At 39.2% G+C, this 18,519-nt stretch overlaps 1 protein-coding gene across 1 annotated transcript in view; it reads left to right on the top strand.

Moving 5' to 3' along the window:
• DPP6 (dipeptidyl peptidase like 6) overlaps positions 1-18,519 on the top strand; it is a 444,437-nt gene that overhangs the window by 319,119 nt on the left and 106,799 nt on the right. Inside the window, exon 7 of the mRNA XM_068404500.1 lies at positions 6,448-6,529. Within this exon, the coding sequence (XP_068260601.1) occupies positions 6,448-6,529 (82 nt within the window). The remainder of the gene's footprint in view (positions 1-6,447; positions 6,530-18,519) is intronic.

Genomic DNA, 18,519 nt, shown 5'->3' with positions numbered 1-18,519 from the left:
TGAGTAAGAGAAAATTACTTTTAAGTGCTTGTGTTTGTCACCTGAATGCTATCACCTCTCATTGTCTCTTTAGGGGACAAAATATGACTCCAGGAACAAAAATTCTTTAAAAAAATGCAGTAAAAATTCACTCTGTCATCTATGATTTAGAGGGGTCACATGAGAAATATGATAATGTCATCATTTTAAAAGTAATGCTACCAGTATCTAAGGACCATTTCCACTGTTTGCTTACTCAGGGAAACCTAGAAATTTTGATCAACGACTTGCAGTCCTCCAGCCCACATTACCGTGACTCCTAGCCGGGTACCAGACTCCGATGCATTTTTAAATCAGTTTTTGTAGACCTTCACTAGAAAGGCAAGCCTGTGCCATCATTCTACATAATTCCCAATGGAAGTTGGTGGCTCCTTTTCTGACAAGTGATTTATTTTAAAGCGGTATTAGTATTGTGCAAGATTTTACAGGCCCAGTACCAAATATATACAATGATGGATGCTTTACAGACACAAGCAGACCTCAAAAAGACCTCTGAGCTCATATTGTTGGCTTGAATCTGCCAAATTAGGGACAAATGTTTTAGATTCCCTTGCTTTTGTGGCTTTTATGCTCTAAATCCATAGAATTCATTCACCTTAGACAAAATAATTGGTGAGCTCAGCTGTTTTTAAGAACAGCTGAATGATCTGATATGTATCTGTAGTTGAAATTAATAAGTTCAAATTGCTTTCATTACCTCCATCTACTTTTGTTCACTGAAAAGTGCTGTAAGGAAAATATGTGTGCGTATGTGCATTAAATATTTAATAGCGGATGAGCCTGGATGAATGGAAGAGCCTTCCCCATTTATTTAAGCACTTTCATTAGAATTCCAGGAGGATTCTTTTAGTTGCATCTTCTGACAGTGTGATTTCTTGATTATCTGTTCTGGCAAGTCTTTGATTCCCATGTGTATTATATTTTATTCTATCTCACTGCAAGTCTCTGCAGGGCTGTGTATCTCCTGGGAAGCAATTTTCTTAATGACACTTGTCTCCTCTTATCCTTGGTGAATACTGAAGTAAACAAGTCATTTAATTGTTTAAGAATGATTTTTCGCTTCTCAGGAAATGATGTTCCTGCTTCTTGGAAATCTTTTTTTCTTTCTCCAAGTCCTTATCTATGGTTCTTTGTACATTTATGAACACATATTTTTTACATGCTTTTATTGCTTTTTGCAAATTTTCTCCAGTGCACTTTTTTCTCATCGTGCATCAAAAACTCTTAAATATTATGAAGTTTCAAATTCTTTATAACCCTTCCAGATTTATTCTCTACATGGTGGTTTATATCTCTTTTTTCTTTCCTTCTTTCTAAGGAAGAAGAAATCTGTCTAAGCTACTGTCTGTTTTTATGCTATTAGAAGTAGATGTGAAGACACCAAGTTCTGGTGCTGAGACAGATAGTTTAGATAGATAGGTAGTTTTTTATAGTTAACCATGAAAAAGACTGAAAGTACTGTGAGCTGATGTGCTTCAGGCTGTTGTCTTTCAAAATATTCAGTGCTGGCTTGATGTCAAATAACAAGAGGGGATATTTCTGCCTTCCCCACACTTTCTTTTAACTGTCTTTATTTCTTCAACTTCTTTGCGTATACTACTGAAATCTTAATATATTTTCTGTATTTTCTAAAATTATGGCATAGTTAAGCAAGGGGGTTCAAAGTTTTTCTTAAGAACTCACTCCAGCTCACGTACATAGTTTTGGTTACTTGTTTAGAGGATGGACATGTCAGAGCAGCCTTTGACGCAAATTGTTGCATTTTTGCTCACATGGGCAGCATGTGCAAAGAATTTCCATACAAATCCTATTGTTCTGTATTTAAAATGAAAATTAAAATCTTTTAAAACAGATCCTAGAAGAACAGCCTATACCATATCCCAGACTTTGACTACTTTTTTCAGTTTCAGACTTTTTCAGTCTGGCATTGTAAAATATTTTTCTTGAAGTAAAAGGAGCCTCTCCTTCAATTACAGTGGAAAATTTCTATTGTTTTTTAAGTTCCTTTTGAAGAACTTAATATAGAACAGTTTGTCATATTTATGCTTAGGGGGAGACTCAGTGCCATGAAGTCTCTGAGGGAAATTGGTCTTCGTTAGAATAGGAGAAAATGTCAGAAAAGGAAGCACATAGATGTGAGAATTTCAGCAAAAACAACACAATCTCTTTAAAACTAGTTCCTCATTAATCGCGGTATTTTTTAAGGTCAAAACCAGGCAACCTGATATGATTGATTAGTCTGTTTTATTCTACATATATGTTCTGAGCTAAATTACAAGCAAAAATGATTTGGCAGACAGCACGCTAATTACATTCAGGAATTTTCCTTATTCAGAAATTTTGAGGGGAGTCTTTTTGGCAGAAAGCTTCATCTAAATGAGCATATTTCACAATTTACTACTTCAGTAATGTTTTTTGAACACTGTGCTGAAATCATGCCCGTGTCTGGAGCAATTTAACTGCCTCTGGTCCAGACAATGACATCTTAACGTGGAAGAGTTTGTACAGCACCTGCTCCATCTTCTGTCTGGCCTAAAACAACATTATTATTCCCTTCTTTCCTACGCTTTACAATCAATCATTTTAAGAGATGAAAGAAATAATGGCAACCCTTTAATAAGGCCTTGCCATTTCTTTGGCTGGAAATGAACACTGAGGTTCTTTTCCATAAGTAAATACTGAGAACAGTGTGAGGATGCAGTGAACCTAGTTCTTCATGCAAACCAATAACAGGAGATATACAGGCTGCCTGCAGAATAGCCCATTTCCAAGCCAGCATCCTGCACAAATGAGCTCACGAGAGGAAGTCTCAGATCTAACCAAGGCCTAATTATGAGGTTCTGTGAGGAGCACTGGCTCTTTGGAGAGACTGAGATGACCCATAATATTGATTGAGTCAAGAAAAAATATAGAATAATTTTAAGCAGGCTGTTTTGGAGGATAAGCAAGGGTGTAGCTACGGAGGACTATAGCTTGTCACCACTAACATACCTCCCAGAAGGAGATGATCAGCATGAGAACCCATTTATGCAGCACTTGGAAAATGGATGAGTGCTCCTGGTATGTAGGTGTGCATTTGGTCTGACTCCCTTAAGGGATTTTTACCAAGGAGAATTAAAGGTCCAGAATAGTATGAGATAATTGGAAATGTGTTTGATAGCTGCTCTCCAAATGGGTTTTTCCATTTGAGGATCACTAAGAGCTTTCCTGGGCAGAGCAGTAGAGGGTTGTGGCCATCCCACCTGGAGCAGCTGTGTAGACAAGTCCTCCTCCTCTCTCTATAGGTGATATAATGGGTTTGTAAAGAGGTTGTTTGGGGATGCCAAGGTGGGAGTCCACATGTATTCCACCGCAGACCATGCACCAACGTAGCCCTAGTATTCCCGTGTGGGAATCTGATCTTACATGGTAGGGTTCACAAGTAGGTGAAATCCATTTTCATGCCACCTTCAGGCTTGCTGACAGCCTCGTCTCCCCTGGCCACTGCTAATACAGCCCATCTCCAGATCATTCCTGCAGTTTCTCCGAAGCCTGCTAGATCAGGCTTGGCAAGGAGGGATATCTTCTCAATCCCCTTGCACATGACACTGAAGTTTCCAGCAGTTGAGGGAGTGAATGTTGCTACTCTAGGGAAGAGGATTCTTTTCAGAAGAGGTGAGGAACAAGCCAAAATCTACCAAGAGGAAAATGTCCATCTCTCAGTAGTGTTTGTGGGGGGAAACTAGGATCTTAGACTGCTTTCGTAGCCTGTGGTAGAAGAGAATACCTCACAGCATGAGGATGGGTGCCTGCCCACCGCCTGCCTTCAGTGGTCTACATCACAACTTGGACGTGCATACTGTCACGTGCTGAATATGGAGGCAGTTTATGGTAACTGGGTTTGTAAATCAGGCACCTCCAGACAATACACAATTCCATCAGTCAGCCTTTTTATCCACATATTTATCAAAAGGTTTCAGGGCAAAAAAACAGCTTTTTGCTACAAAAGAAGTTTCCCAGGCATTCTGAACAACTTAAGACGGAACTCAGGAGATGCAATTCTGTTTTTCCTCAGCCATACCAGAGAAGGGGAAGATGGCTTGTTTTTCTTGTCTGCAGCAGAGCTCTTTGCTGGTAGATCGAATGGAGTGCTTTTCCTTCTGCCTTATCAGCTACCAAAGCTGGTTTATGCAGCATTTCTCATTGTGTTAAGAGTTTTCCTCTTCTAAAAGATGATGCAGTGAGCAGAACTGACAGGACTTGTCTGGGCTCTGGTCTGAATTATTGGCTGTAATTGGTATGTCTGTCCCTTAGCTTCACCTGTGTTATCTGAAGCATTACAGGTTTGAATTCTTACAGTTTGCATAATCTGTTTATTTAGGGATGATACTTCCCCCTCTACTTGTAATATCTTGCTCCTCTTCTCACCATGGGTAAAAAACCTGAGAACTAGATCATTCATTTTACAAATCATGAAGTACTTTTTTTTCTCCCATAAGAGGTTTTGATTTGATTCACTGTTTTTCTCTCTTCCTCCTGCACTCAGAGGTTACTCTCTGTTAAGATAATCAAGATAGCTAACCAAAGAGATTGAGTCTTAACAGGAATAGCTGACTTGAAACTTAAGTAGCTAATGCACACAAGCTTGAAAAGATCGAGGAGCTGTATGGCTATTCTTCTGACTGGAATGGGATTTTTGTGGCTGCTATTAGTAGGAGTTCAGTATCAGAGTTATGTGTTCTCTTATCCATACCTTACAAAAATGACTTTAGGTTACCCACAAAGACACCTTCTGGTTAAAGACCATGAGAAGAAAAGACTTCACTGGCAGCAGTTGTGAAAGACACTTTGCCTATAGATCCAAAAGCTATCTGAGCACCTGTGGTACACTCAGACCTGAAGGGTCAGTGCCTCAACAACCCGCTCTTGCCCCTCCACATTCCTAATGGATCCCATCTGCAGCAAACCTGTCATCTTGAGCACTTTAGTCAGTTCCATGGACCTCTTCCCAGGAGCCTTGCAGACATTATAGACTGTGGTTTATAACCACTGATGCACACCTTCTAGCAGGAGAGCAGAAGTTGCTGTTCCAGCTGCAGGAGTTATGGAAGGGGGGAACTGTAGGCATCAGTGTCCTCAGCTGGGGTCTGCCCTGATTCTAGCTGGCCTTTGAACAGGGGTTCACAGGAAAAGCTATATTTTTCATATTGGAAAGACTGCACAAAATCAATTTCTAAACATTCCTCTTGCTGCTGTCTTTGGACTTGCTACAACAGCCCCAGTGCAGTGGGAATGTGCAGCCAAGGGAGTTCTTGCCTGAAAGGGCAGAGCCGGAGTGTAACTGTGGTACAGCATCAGGTCACAAAACAGGTGAGTTAGGGTCTAATTGTTGCATTCAGTTTGGTTCTGTTTTGAAAATATGGTCTGGAAAACAATGCCATTAATGAAGAGATAAACTCTGTACAAGAAGGGGAGGCCTTTTGCTTAAAGGCTAGGCAGGCTTTGTCTCTGGTTTTGGGTGATGTTGGCCTCAATTTGCCTTGTTATTCCTATCTGTAGACCAATGATGATAATACCCTTACTTTTTAAAACAGTTTGAGATCTGCTAATGAGGTATACTGTATACAGGCTTTATTAGTGTTCTTGTTTGTAGAATATTACTATACGCAGAGCTGTAACAATGTGACTTCAGAATATGTAATGTAATTATTTGTGCTGAGTATAAATACAGTCAAGGCAATGCTGTCTCTGCTGTGATAAAATGGCATTATGCTGCTCTGACATTTCCCAAAAAAGCCTCCTTTTTCTATATTGCATTTGCTATGTCTCACTGATGTTCTGGTACAAAATGAAGGTAATGGATGAAAAAACAAGAAAAGCATTTTTATTTTATTTTCTAAAAAAAATTAGGTATCTAGTATTAATAGGAGCTTTTCCCTTCGAAGCCAGGCTGCATATCAGTTCTTATACAGTTGCTAAATTTTTCTGCCATCATGTTCAAAGGAAAATTATTAGGCAGGAAAGTCATGGGGTGAAAAGATGAAATTATATTTTTCTTGTGGCAGTATGATTCAGAAGTATAATTATTGTTTATCCTTTATGGACATCATCAGGGTTGATAAATACAATTACTTTGCCATCCCTTGACTAATTCTTAAGGCTTAGACAAGTCAGCAGTGGAACTAATGTGTTTAACTTCATGTTAATAAAAAACAGAAATTGTCAGTTAAATATTTGGTCTTACCAACACTTGCTGTTGATATAGTGCTTACCTTATGGTAAAAAAATCTACTGAAATCTGCCACTAAATATTAGATGATTGCAGCTGAAAGACACCTTACAAGGTCATGGTGGATTTCCAAAGCAGGTGTGCACCAGCTTAAATAAGGACATTTCTGAAGCTAAAATCTTATTTTTCTCTTTTTGCAGGGATCCCCAGAATTTGTATCCCCCTGAGGTCAGCAATGCAAAGCTTCAGTATGCTGGTTGGGGTCCAAAAGGGCAACAGCTGGTAAGAGAAAGAACAAGTGTGCAAATGAATTTAGAGACCATGCTGCTATTGTTTGGAAGTAAAGAAATAATAATTCTTTATTGACTAGTTTCTTGAAAACTGTGTGGTAACTTCTAGCATCTTTATGGGGATTGCGTTATCACATAATTTATTTCTAAAATTCCCAAATATATACATTAATTGTGAAGTAATTGTGTCTAAAAAATGCAGAGAAAGAACACTTTATAGAAGCTCTTTGAGAGGACACACCTGCTTCTCCTAAAGTTGGACACAAGACAGATTATAGACATAAAGCACAGTATGACTTAATTAGCATATCATTGCTTCACAAGGGCATCTTCAGACTTGCAAACTTGGCACCAGGGTATTTTAATATTAGCAGCCCTCTTTGGAGAATGCAGCTCTCTAGAACAGAGTTGCTCTGAATTTGCCCTGTAGTTGTTTGCAAAATAGACAAAAGTAGAAGAGTATTCTGGAAAGTTTTCAGAGCTGGCTTTTAAAAAAAACACTTTCAGGGATTCATTATGTTTCATGGAGCCTTTCATACTGCAACAATCCTGAAATCTCCAGTGTTTTGTTCCTCAGCTACTGGCATCTTGGATTTGCCCATTTTTTAGAGCACATATTTCTTGGCCAGATCCCCTGACTTCATTTCCTGGTACAAATCCAATCTTACGGTTTTGCGCATTCCAAACATTCTCTTTCTACTGTAACAAGAAAAAAGAAAAAGTGGCAACTTCTTTTTGGATATGGAATTTTTATACCAAGAAATGTGCTTTAAAAGTTCATTATCTGAGAAAATATGACATATGTCTCCTGTCCCCAGTCCTCTCTTGGGGATTTTTTGTCTTGTCCTTAACTAGATAGTTTTCAAATTCTGTGGTTTAAAAAACAGCAATAGGAGACATTATAATTGCCAGTTTGCAAATCAGATTGGAGGAAACATAACAGATACAGGAACAGGAAAGTCTTTCCTCTGCTCCATCGGGAAAATCAGGTTTGAGAGTCATCAACCTCAAATCTGATAGGAATGGAATTGCAGCAGCCGGTACCTCTATGCAAAATGACTTCTGAGTAGCTCATTTCTTTCATTGCACACATGTACATGCCCCACTTTCATCCTCTGACATGTGCCATTTCAAATTCCTTAGTCTGCTGCCCAACAGGTCACTGCTGAGCACTTTGTACCAATTCACAGAGATTGGGGTCTGACCATGACCAAACTCTTTCTTTTAGATTCATTGGTGAAGACCAATGCAATCTCGTCATTGGGCTTCTGGCCAGCTGATAATAATGTACAATCATTTGCTAACACATTATGTTCAAAACTAGAGACTACCTTTAGGACATGGCAAAGAAAGGAAAAATAGACCAGCAATTTTTTTATTCACTATTCACTAACTCTATTTTAAGTCTAACAAACTGAGCTTCATGATGCATAGCAAAAGATACATCTGCTAACTGAATGCTAATATTGAGTTGCATTAGTGATTTTCTCCATTTCACAAGTGAATCTTCCTTTCTTTGATGTAGTTGTGCTGTGTTGTGCTTTGATATAGTTGTGCTGTGTTAATTTTACCAAGCTGAATGGGTGTACTTAACTTCCACCTTGGAAATAAGATTTAACCTTTTTCATACCGAAGTCAAGACAACCAATTTGCTTCCTCCATTGCCTTCTCTACCAAAGGAGCATAACTATACATAAAGGAAAAATACTTGTATCAAAATGGACAGATTATATATACAACATGACAGTATATACAGTCCAGGAGAAGAAGTCTTCTTTACTCCCAGCTTTATCCTTTAATGCTGAAATAATTGATACCACTTTCCACCAATTTTTATTAAGAAATATACAGTGAAAACTTGTCTAAGAATTCCCTAAAACATCAAGTTTAGTACATGTCCCTTCTGTGGGATGCATGCAGATTTTTTTTAAAGTAACTTCAAATACTCCTATTACTATTGAATTCCATATGAATCTTCGGAACATCTTGCAACAGTGGATTTGTTCTGTGTGTTTCTTTTTTTTTTTTTCTTCCAAATATGTAAATCTGTTGGCCTGTAATTCAGCTGTATTCCCTGTTCTTCCATTTGGAATCAGGGTAGATGAGAAGAACCTCACTGATAGTTTAAGCATTATCTTGCATACCTCTAACATGTGCCTTTTTGCTCTTTTCCTTGACAGTCACTTACCTTAAAATAAAATTATAGCTGTAGTTTATACAATAAGCAGGCTTTTACATGCATCGATATAGTCTATTTATATCTAATGATCAGCAGAGAATTGCCAGAGAAAAAAAAAGCTTTTTTTTTAAAAAAAAAAATCTACAGGCATTATAAATGAGATCAAGAAAATATGTTCACTGTTCTGTATTTCAGGACTAATTGAGTTACTCAGAATATAATTGCCAGTGAAATTCGTGTCTCCTTCTGTGGGGACAACATCAAGTGCAAAGGCAGGGAAAAATTGAAGTCTCGATAGTGTGAATGTGTTTGCTTAAATGTAGGCTGGGTTGTGTTGAAGGAGAGTAGGGAAAAAATGTCAAATGGTATGGAAAGGAGCAACGTGCTGGGAACTACACGTCAGCTCCCCTGGTTCTAGGTGGTTACAGGGCCAAACATGTTAGATTATTTGAGGGTTGTCCTACAACTGTGCTAAGGTACGTGAGCGTGTGCCAGCTCCGGTGCTGCTCACAGCAGCATCCCTCTGTGCACCGTCTGCAACCCGACTTCATGCTGCATCTCCTAGGAGAGGTGGGAGCAAAGCGTGGGTGGGTTTTGCATCACCTTGAAGTTACCTCAGTTTTCAGGAAATAAAAACCTTTCCTCTTGAAATCTTCTGGTTTGTTCTTTGGCAACACAAAGGAGAGGCAGGGCAGGAGAGTAAGAGGGTTTGGTTCCGAAATTTTTTATTCCCTTTGTAGCTTCTATTTCATCCTTCCTAGGGGAACTTCTGTCGCTGTGTCTGACCTCTTTCTCTCTTGCTTGTCTGATCATTCAAAAAAGAAACAAATCTGAAACAGAAGCAGCCTGAATGATCTGCATTCTTTGTGATTAAAAATAAACAGTGGAACTTTCCCAGGAGCAATTTTCTATTTATCTTGTTTTCTTTTGTCCTTACTCATTAAATTATATGCCAATTTTTAGATGATGAACTCCTCAGAGCATGGTTCTTGACTTCTTACTAGCGTGCAGAATGCCACACATGCCAACAGGGCTGTATAAATAATGGCAGATATTGGATCTGAGAAAATCTGTGTCAGAAGATCAGACTGCAAAAAAAGCCCTCACTTCTGGCACCTCGGAAAAAGGCTTCAGCCTTTCTCAGATCTCAGCCAAAGTCTTAACAAATTAAGTCTTCCAAAGCTGTTGGAAGAATTGAGACCTTACCAGTATGACCTCCTGAGTCAATAGAAAGCCACTAACTTCAGTGCAAGAGGGAACAAGTTTCCTAAACGTGGCTGTTATTAAAGGGCTCGTTCCTCCCATTTGTCCTGTGACACGAGCCATCATTTATGCCTTTGTTGAATGAGTGAAAAACACTGTTAAAATGGAATAGCAGTGTGATATATTCACTTTTTGTGGGTGTAAATGAGTATGCAAAATGGCTATGAAAAAATTCCATCCTTTCCATGGTGCACCCAACAGCACAAAGTCCCCCTCAGTATTCGATGACATCAGCCCACTGGCCTTCAGCACGGTGCTTGGTGGTTTTCACTGAGTAGGCTGTATTATGCTCAAACAGTTTGTGTGACACTTTCTAGCAATATGAGGATGTTGGTGGCATGATAGGGCTGCAAAAAAAGTGTTAGGCTGTACCTTTGCCCTGTTCTGTGTATTCTTATGTTTGTAAAAATCTTCACTCCGTAGATTTCCTTTTTCTGATCTTGCCATTTATGGCTCAACAGCTACCCACTTTAACTTTTGTTAATTGATCTTATTGGAATATTTTAACAGTTTCATGCTTTATAACATCACATCTTTTAGAGTGAGGTTCTGCCCACGTGCAGAGGGCTCACAAAAGGTTTCTGTGGTCCATTTGCCTGAATGTTATCTATGCAAATGTTAATAGTTACTATCATATGGAACTCAGTTTTCATAAAACTTGTGTGGCTGACAGGCTTGGACCCTCTATTTATCAAAAAAAAATAAGTACAGTGTGAAGAGGTTTCTTTTGCTGGTTTGGTTGGCAGCACGGATGAAGTCAGGGAGTGCTTCAGGAGCAAGAGACTCTAGCGCATATCTGTAGCTGAAGTGCTCAAGGAATCCCAAAAACCTGAAGTTTTCAGGAGGCTTTCATCTAAGTTATCCCAAAATGAGCACATCCAGGTTCAAAATATTTGCTTTAAGGACAAACTACGTATATATGTGGGCCCTATTGTCAAAAGGAAGGAGCAAGCAGTAGGACTGCTCTAATAATGTGCAGTGAATATTTGCCTGCGTTGACAGCACTAAGGTACAGTTCACAGGAGCTGTTAAACTCCAGTGTCAAAAGCAGAAGAACTTCTGCCATGCCGCTATTTTCCTTTTTTTTTTTTTAATCAGAATCTGTAATAGCCCTGACAGATACTAATGGTAATGGTGACACATCAGATGCTGGGGGAAGCAGTTCTGCACAACTTTAGAAGCAGCAGTTATAATTGGAAAAAATCTCTCTCATAGATCATAGTACTTATTCTTCAGCAAAGAGAAACTTTTTCTTGAGGTTCTCCTGGCCAGTCAGTCTTTTACTGTTTCCACTGCTTCTTTGAAGTACCAAAAACATACAGGATTATAGTTGCTGGCAGTTTTGTATGCCCTTGCACTTACAGCAACCCCACAGAATGGTCAAAATGGGTTTCTCCTGCGTTCATAGTCAATAAACCTTTTCCCCATCAACTCTTTTGGAGCAGGAACTAACATTTATTCTTGTAGATTATGCAGCAATCAAGTGCGTAATTGGTTCTAAAGTAATAGCAGTTATGTTTCACAGCAGGTGCGGAAGTTGCATTGAGAAATCTCTTATTTCAGTGAAATGCAAATGCCAGGAAAAAAAGTAGGAGTAAGTCTTTCAGCCCCTAGCACGTTAGCGGTTTGCAGATGCCCTCAAACAATGAATGCTAATGCTGGTAAACAGCTTATTGTCATAGACATTACTGTCTAAAAAGTGCAATACAATTTAGGGAAATATTGGAATTCATTCATATATAAAACATTTGAATGATGGATCCTGCTGCCTGGGGCCAGAACCTATCCATCTCATTTGTTGTTACCAATTTTTTTTTAACACTAGCACAATGTCTTGCTAACTAGGATATCTAGATGCAAAAAGCTGGTTAAGTGATGACACCTGGAACTAAACTGGAGTGACTCCTCTAATTAGTAGGTTTTTCCTTGCCTGAATTTGTGCCCGTTGTGCCAGTTTAGTTGCAGGCAGAAGGGCTGCATAGATACCAGGTGAGGAGGACCATTTTCACAGGAGGTACTGAATCATCTGCTCTTCCTAATCCAGCAGGGCTTTAGAACCGCTGTGTGTGTAATTGCTGTAGGTCTATTTGTCTCCACCATTATTTCATAGATAGTTACATCATTATTTTCAAGCTGCTGTTCTCTCACCTTCTCTTTTTGCAATGACACCTGAATCAATATTTAGCTGTGGTCTCCTGTATGTAATTATTCAGGCTTGGTTATCTTGCTAGTTGCAAGGAGGAAAAGGGCCCCCCTGCAATGTCTCTATAAGCCATATTTAAGCATGGTGAGGGATATTCAGACAGCTTTTTACATGGTTCCTGCATTCTGGGAAAACAAGCATTTCAGAATAATGATGTGCTGTCTCCCTCTCATCCCCTTTTCCAGTGTCAGAATATGATTTTTTTTAGGGAAACTTCAGTAAGATATATTACACGTACACTGAATACTTGGACAGGTTAATCTGGTCAGGGATTCCCCTTCCCCTCTCCCCCCATTTTCTTCAAAGAATTCCCCTGGAAAAGTGTTGTGTTTGTTTTTTCCTTTGATGCTCTGCTCTTTGGTTACAGTGGCAATAGTGTCCTATTTTTATTTTTGCACATCCTTGTCATTTCCTTTGGCATCAGTGGGCTTGACGTGTTCAGTCCTCGTTCACCAAAGGGAAGCTTTGGCACAGTCAGTGTTACGAGCTCTGCTGAGAGCAGTCGTGTCCCTTCCCATCTCAGCATTCTTGGTACTGCATTGGCATCAGTGGCAAAAGAGCAAGAGATTTAAGATAATTGAAGATGCTACAATAAATGTTACTGAAAGAAGATATGAATGATTTTATTGTAAATAAGATGTTGCTCTTTTTGTGGGCATGAAAGATTTCAGAGGAAAAATGAAATTGATTATTTGCCATGGAAGTTTTACCAATAAATCAGGAAAAAAAGTTACTGCTCTCACATCCAAATATGAGACATAGGATGACATAGTGTTTAGGGCATTGCCCCTGGAGATGAGACACTGCCATAGGCTTCCTCTGTGACTTTATATATGTCACTTTGTTTTCTGGTTAAGTTACAGCATAAAGATGGCAATATATTTCTACCTTACAGTGGACTTAAGGAGTTAATATATTAAGTGTTGTGGACATTCACGCTCTGCATTAAGGAAACTGAATATGTACCTACAAGAAATGCATGTATTGATGGACTTGCTAGCTTAGAGCTGTTCACATCTATACTTGCACTATAGGTCAAGTACTGAATTCTCTTCCTTTTTATGTTACCACATTTCATTATATGCTACTGCAGTCACACAAAGTGCAAAGTTCCTAACAGTGCAACACACAAGGGTAGGGTCAGTTCCACTGAAAATAATTCCCTCCTATCACAGAGATCTAAAATGTAGATATTCCTTTAATTTCAGTTGTGCTTTATGGATATTGAACATGTATCCTTTTTTAAAGGCATTTTTCATTTCAGAGATCTAACAGCTAGAAGTATCTACTTTAGGTCTGTGCATAAGGGTTTCTGGCATCTTACAAAACAGTGATTGGTAGATGATGTCCATTGAAATAAGCGCTTATGAAAAGTGTAGTTCTTGGAAAGCTGTGATTTTGTACCATGGAAATAGTTACCTTTTACTTTAGATAGCAGCAGTCATTTGTGAGTGTATGTTTAAGTGACAGACATTAGGATGCTGCAAGCAGGACTAAGCAGTGCCATCTAAGGGACTGTGGAGTAGCTCACCTTTGTGGTGATGGTGGTCTCACCTTCCCTAGGTACTGCCATTCGTCAGAGCCATGAGAAAGCTACAGGAACAATTCTGTTAGCTCTACTGTTCAGCTGCTGGAATAGATGTTGATGGTTTCTATTACTAAACATTGTATTGAAGACGAATATTACACTGAATAGCTCACTGTCCAAGGTCAGATGGGTACCTCGAGCAAGCCTGAATCCCAGTTGCCAGTTTCTTTATGCTGACAAGTAATCTGTGTGCCCTCATTAGGCGGATATTCATTCTATAACGCAATAATATATTTAACATGAAACACTGTATCATCTCACATTAAATAATCCAATTTACAGTGATGCCCTACATAACCATCAGTGATATTAGGGTACAGAATACAAGATAATCCATCAAGCAGAACTTAAAAGCAGAATCAGAATTCCATACTAAATGGTACATTTACTGATACATTCTTTAATATAACAAGACAGTTATAAATTAAAATAACCCCATTAGAATCCAGGGCAAGGAAATCCAAGCAGACATGGTTCTCTTTGTTGAGGTGAAATAAACCCTCTTTTCTTCCCTGAAGAAGAGAAAATATGACAACATATTTTTCTTGAAACATAAGTTTTTAAATCTCCAGAATCATGATGATTGCTTATTTGGCTGGACTCTGGAAGATTCTAGGTGTGATTTGAATCCATACATGTTGTGGACTAGCCTGATCACAGAACACAAATGGAAATGCACTGAGTTTGTAATGATGCAATGTCAAAAATGTAGAGAAGCTTGTGGAAACCTGAGAAGAATATTAATACACTTAAGGACTTAAGCTTGCAGAAGCAAGACAAAAAAAACCTCTTCTGTGCCCAATTTAAAAGGAAAAAAGTTTGGGAATATGTCTCCAGATCATAGAAATCAGTCATTACTCCTATAGCCCATTATGTGAGACTTCATCTCGAGTATCGGTTTTGCCAATTTTGGATTGTCTCTAAAGACCTTAAAAAACACAGGATCTTACAAACTCTTCTGCTTTCCAAAGGGAGCCTTAACATTTCTTGGAGAAAACGTCTCCAGACTTTACTGAATACTGTAGACACACCACAAATGTGATTTAGTAAGAATGATATTCTTAGAAAAACCTTAACTAACAAGGAACTGCAATATATAGGCTTTATAGAACATGCTTAATAGCTACATAATATTACTTGCAGTAGATCCATATTTTCCCTATACTTTCTTTTGCTGCTGATGTACCTCTAGAAGCCATTCTTATTGTCCTTCATGTTCCTCACTGAATTCAGCTCCAAACGAGCTTTGGTTTTCCTAACCCCATCCATGCACAATCAGACAATGTCTCTGTATTCCTCCCAGGTCACCTGTCCCTGCCTCTACCTCTTGAATACTCCCTTGTAATGTTTGAGTTGTGTCAGGAGCAATGTGCTCATTCACTCTGGCCTCCTTCCTCCTTTTCTTGGTTTTGTACACATCAAGATGGACCATTCTTAAGTTTGGAGGAGGTGATACTTGAAAATCCAACAACTTCCCTGGACCTTGTTTGTCTCCAGTGCTGTATCCCATGAGATTCTTCCAAGCAAGTCCTTGAACAGTCCAAAGTCTGCTCTTCTGAAGTCCAGAGCTTAATGCTTTTTGCTGTGATCTTTCCTCTCATGATCCTGAACTTCACCACTTCACGGTGTGTGCAGCTGAGGCTGCCATCAGCTTTCACCTTCCCCTGCAATTTCTCTTTGAAAGTGTGAGGTCCAGCAGAGCATCTCCCTTCATCAGCTCCCTGATCACCTGTGTCAGGACGTTGTCATCAATGACCTCCACAGACCTCCTGGGTGGCTTGTGCCCAAGTTGTTTCTCCAGCAGATAATGGTTAAGGTCTCCCATGAGGACCAGGGCATTTGAATGTGAGGTTTCTTCCAGCTGTATGCAGAAGGCCTCATTTACTTCTTCCCAACCAGTCAGTCGGTTGCAGACACTCACCACACCACCACCCACACTGGTCTGCATGCTAATCCTGACCTATAAGCTCTCATCTGGCTCTTCATGGGTTACCAAGCTCCATACATCTCTGCTGCTCTCTCACATAAAGGGGTACTCCTCCTCAGCATCCTGGGCTGTCCTTCCTAAAGAGCCCCTATCCATCCATCACAGATCTACAGTTGTATGAGCTATCCCACCACATTTCTATGATCCTATTGAGATTGTAGCTCTACAACTGCACACAAACCTTAATTCCTCCTTTTTATTTCCCACGCTGCATGTGTTAGCATACAGGCACAGAGAGAAGTCACCCCCCAGAGCTGGAGAGCCACATCCTCTCTCAGGAGCTCTTAAATGGGGTTTAGACACTGTTCATAGAAATAGAAAATATTTCTTTATTTGGAGACATGCAGGAATACTTTTCCATTCTCTCTGACTTCTTAGTCTCTTTGTTGATCACATGTGATAAAAGCAGAATTAAGTTCCTAATGTTTATTTTACAAGGGATATTAGCAATTTCCAAGATATATGGCTAAAATCAGATTTGCACAATTTACAAAAGGGGTGACTTTTCTGCACTTCCTTTCCTAGATATGTAATCAAAGCCACTGAAGGCAGCAGATTTTTCATTTGTCTTTTACAGTAACTCTGACAGTTTTCCTTTGCAGAATCAATTACATTTCCTTTCATTGCATTGATTTCGATGCAGTTAATCTCTTACACTACTGATATCAGATGCGTACAAACCTTCGATCTCCAATGAGAAGTCATGCATACTGGTTTTGATGGGTTTATGGATCAGCACGATTCTTACATGCATCAATCTGTACTACTGTATTCTCTGGTGTTACTGCTCCCTTGGGGTGGTTTCAGCTTCTCTGTCCTGAAAGCCTTCCTGCAGAATCATTTTAAAACTGGTGTAGTCCTCACTTTGGTCTAAACGCCACCTTTGGCCATCTCTGGCCAGGGTAAACTTGAATTAAAGTAAGCATCATCTATTTGTTGAGTACCTTCAGAAACTGCTCTGTCTTCTAAATCCTTGGCTTGGTAAGGAGTTAGCTTCTTTCTTTGAATTAAAGCAGAGATAACCCCTGGTATGAAAAACTGAAACTGTAGCCTTTTCTGTCAATAATTTATCAAGATGTGATTCTCTGCAATGTGTTGATCATGTGGAAGTTTCATTGGCTCATCACTGGTTTTAATAATGACATTTTGGTTTTGTAAAGAAAAAAAGTTGATTTAAAAACTCTTTATCTCACCCCTTCATAATTGTTATCTGTCTCTTTCCTAAATTGCGAACATGAACCATTTGATGGAAAGAATGAAAATATTCTGAAGTTTTTTGTCTTTTTTCCCACCTGCTATCAAGCTATATTTAAATGGCAAAAAGAAAAACCTAATTAAAATACTAGCTCTTATTATGTAAGCTCACTGGTGAGGAGCAGTTTATGGTTTTATTACCCTTTTTGAAGAACTGATAAGAGTTGGCGTAATCATGTCATATGCATTAAGAACAACACTCATGACTGAATGCATTAATGGAAGCTATTTGAACATCAAAGTTTGCATTTTATGAGGTTTAAAAGAAGAAATTGGCGGAGTATTCATTAAATAATGCATAGTCAATCAGCAACAAGCTTTAGAACTGATTTTTAATTGATCACACATTTTTCTGCTGCAGTTGATGTAAGAATGATAACTGTAAAATGCCAAGGCCTGTCCGGTACAATGCTTGTCAGATGTCCTTGATATCCCAACATGAAAACACAATTATCATATCTGCTTCAAGATGCTGCATGCACAAGGATAGGCATACTAATTCTGTGTAGTAAGGACAAGTTTTAACTTGGACAAAACAGCAGGGAATCTTTCTCTCTTCACAGTTTTTCATTTTCACAGTCCTCAGCTTCCAGGTTTCATATGGCAATGGAAAAGCAAAACTGGCTTGAGAAGGGCTATCTCCAAAATACTTGGATGGAATGAGAGACCACTAGAAATGGAGGGGAGAAGGGAGAGGTCTTTCTATGTGTGTGTTTCCAGGAAGAGCTTGATCATGCTCAAAACGATTTGTGTTCATGATCTGACATTTCCAAACCCCAGTTACATGTTGTGACTGTTACAGACCTCAACCAGTTACTTAGCATATAAATAAAGAGGTAATACTTTTCTACTTCCTGGACATATTGGGAAGGTAAATCTGTGTATTTTCCTGAGGCTTTCAGACCAATATGTGATGTGTAACACCATAAAAATATGTAGATAGTTAATATACAGTTTGGCACAAAACATTCATATCATTGACACCCAAAAAAAATGAATACAAGTTACAAAATTTTAAGGAAGTATCTTACACTGAAAAGTTAAAAAAATGTCCTTGTTTAAACTGTGGGACTGTTGTGGTGCGTTGACCTTGGCTGTCTACCAGGTGCCCACCAAGCCGCTCTGTCACTCCCCCTTCTCAATGGGGCTGGGTGAGAAAATACTATGAAAAGCTCATGGGTTGAAATAAGATCACTTAGCAATCACCATCATGGGCAAAACAGACTCAGCTTGGGGAATTTAATTTAATTTATTGCCAGTTAATCGTAACAGACTGGGATAGTGAGAAATCAAACAAAACTAAAAACACCTTCCCTTCCTCCTACCCCTCCCTTCTTCCCAGGCTCAACTTCACTCCCAATTTCTCTACCTTCTCCCCTGCAGTAACGCAAGGGGACAGGGAATGGGGGGTTGCGGTCAGTTCATATCGCTTCATCTCTGCCACTCCTTCCTCCTCACACTCTTTCCCTTCTCTAGCATGGGCTTTCTCTCACAGGAGACAGTCCTTC

The sequence above is a fragment of the Nyctibius grandis genome, chromosome 7 (assembly GCF_013368605.1).
Source record: "Nyctibius grandis isolate bNycGra1 chromosome 7, bNycGra1.pri, whole genome shotgun sequence".
Classification (NCBI taxonomy): domain Eukaryota; kingdom Metazoa; phylum Chordata; class Aves; order Nyctibiiformes; family Nyctibiidae; genus Nyctibius; species Nyctibius grandis.
This window is presented reverse-complemented; position numbering and strand designations above follow the sequence as displayed.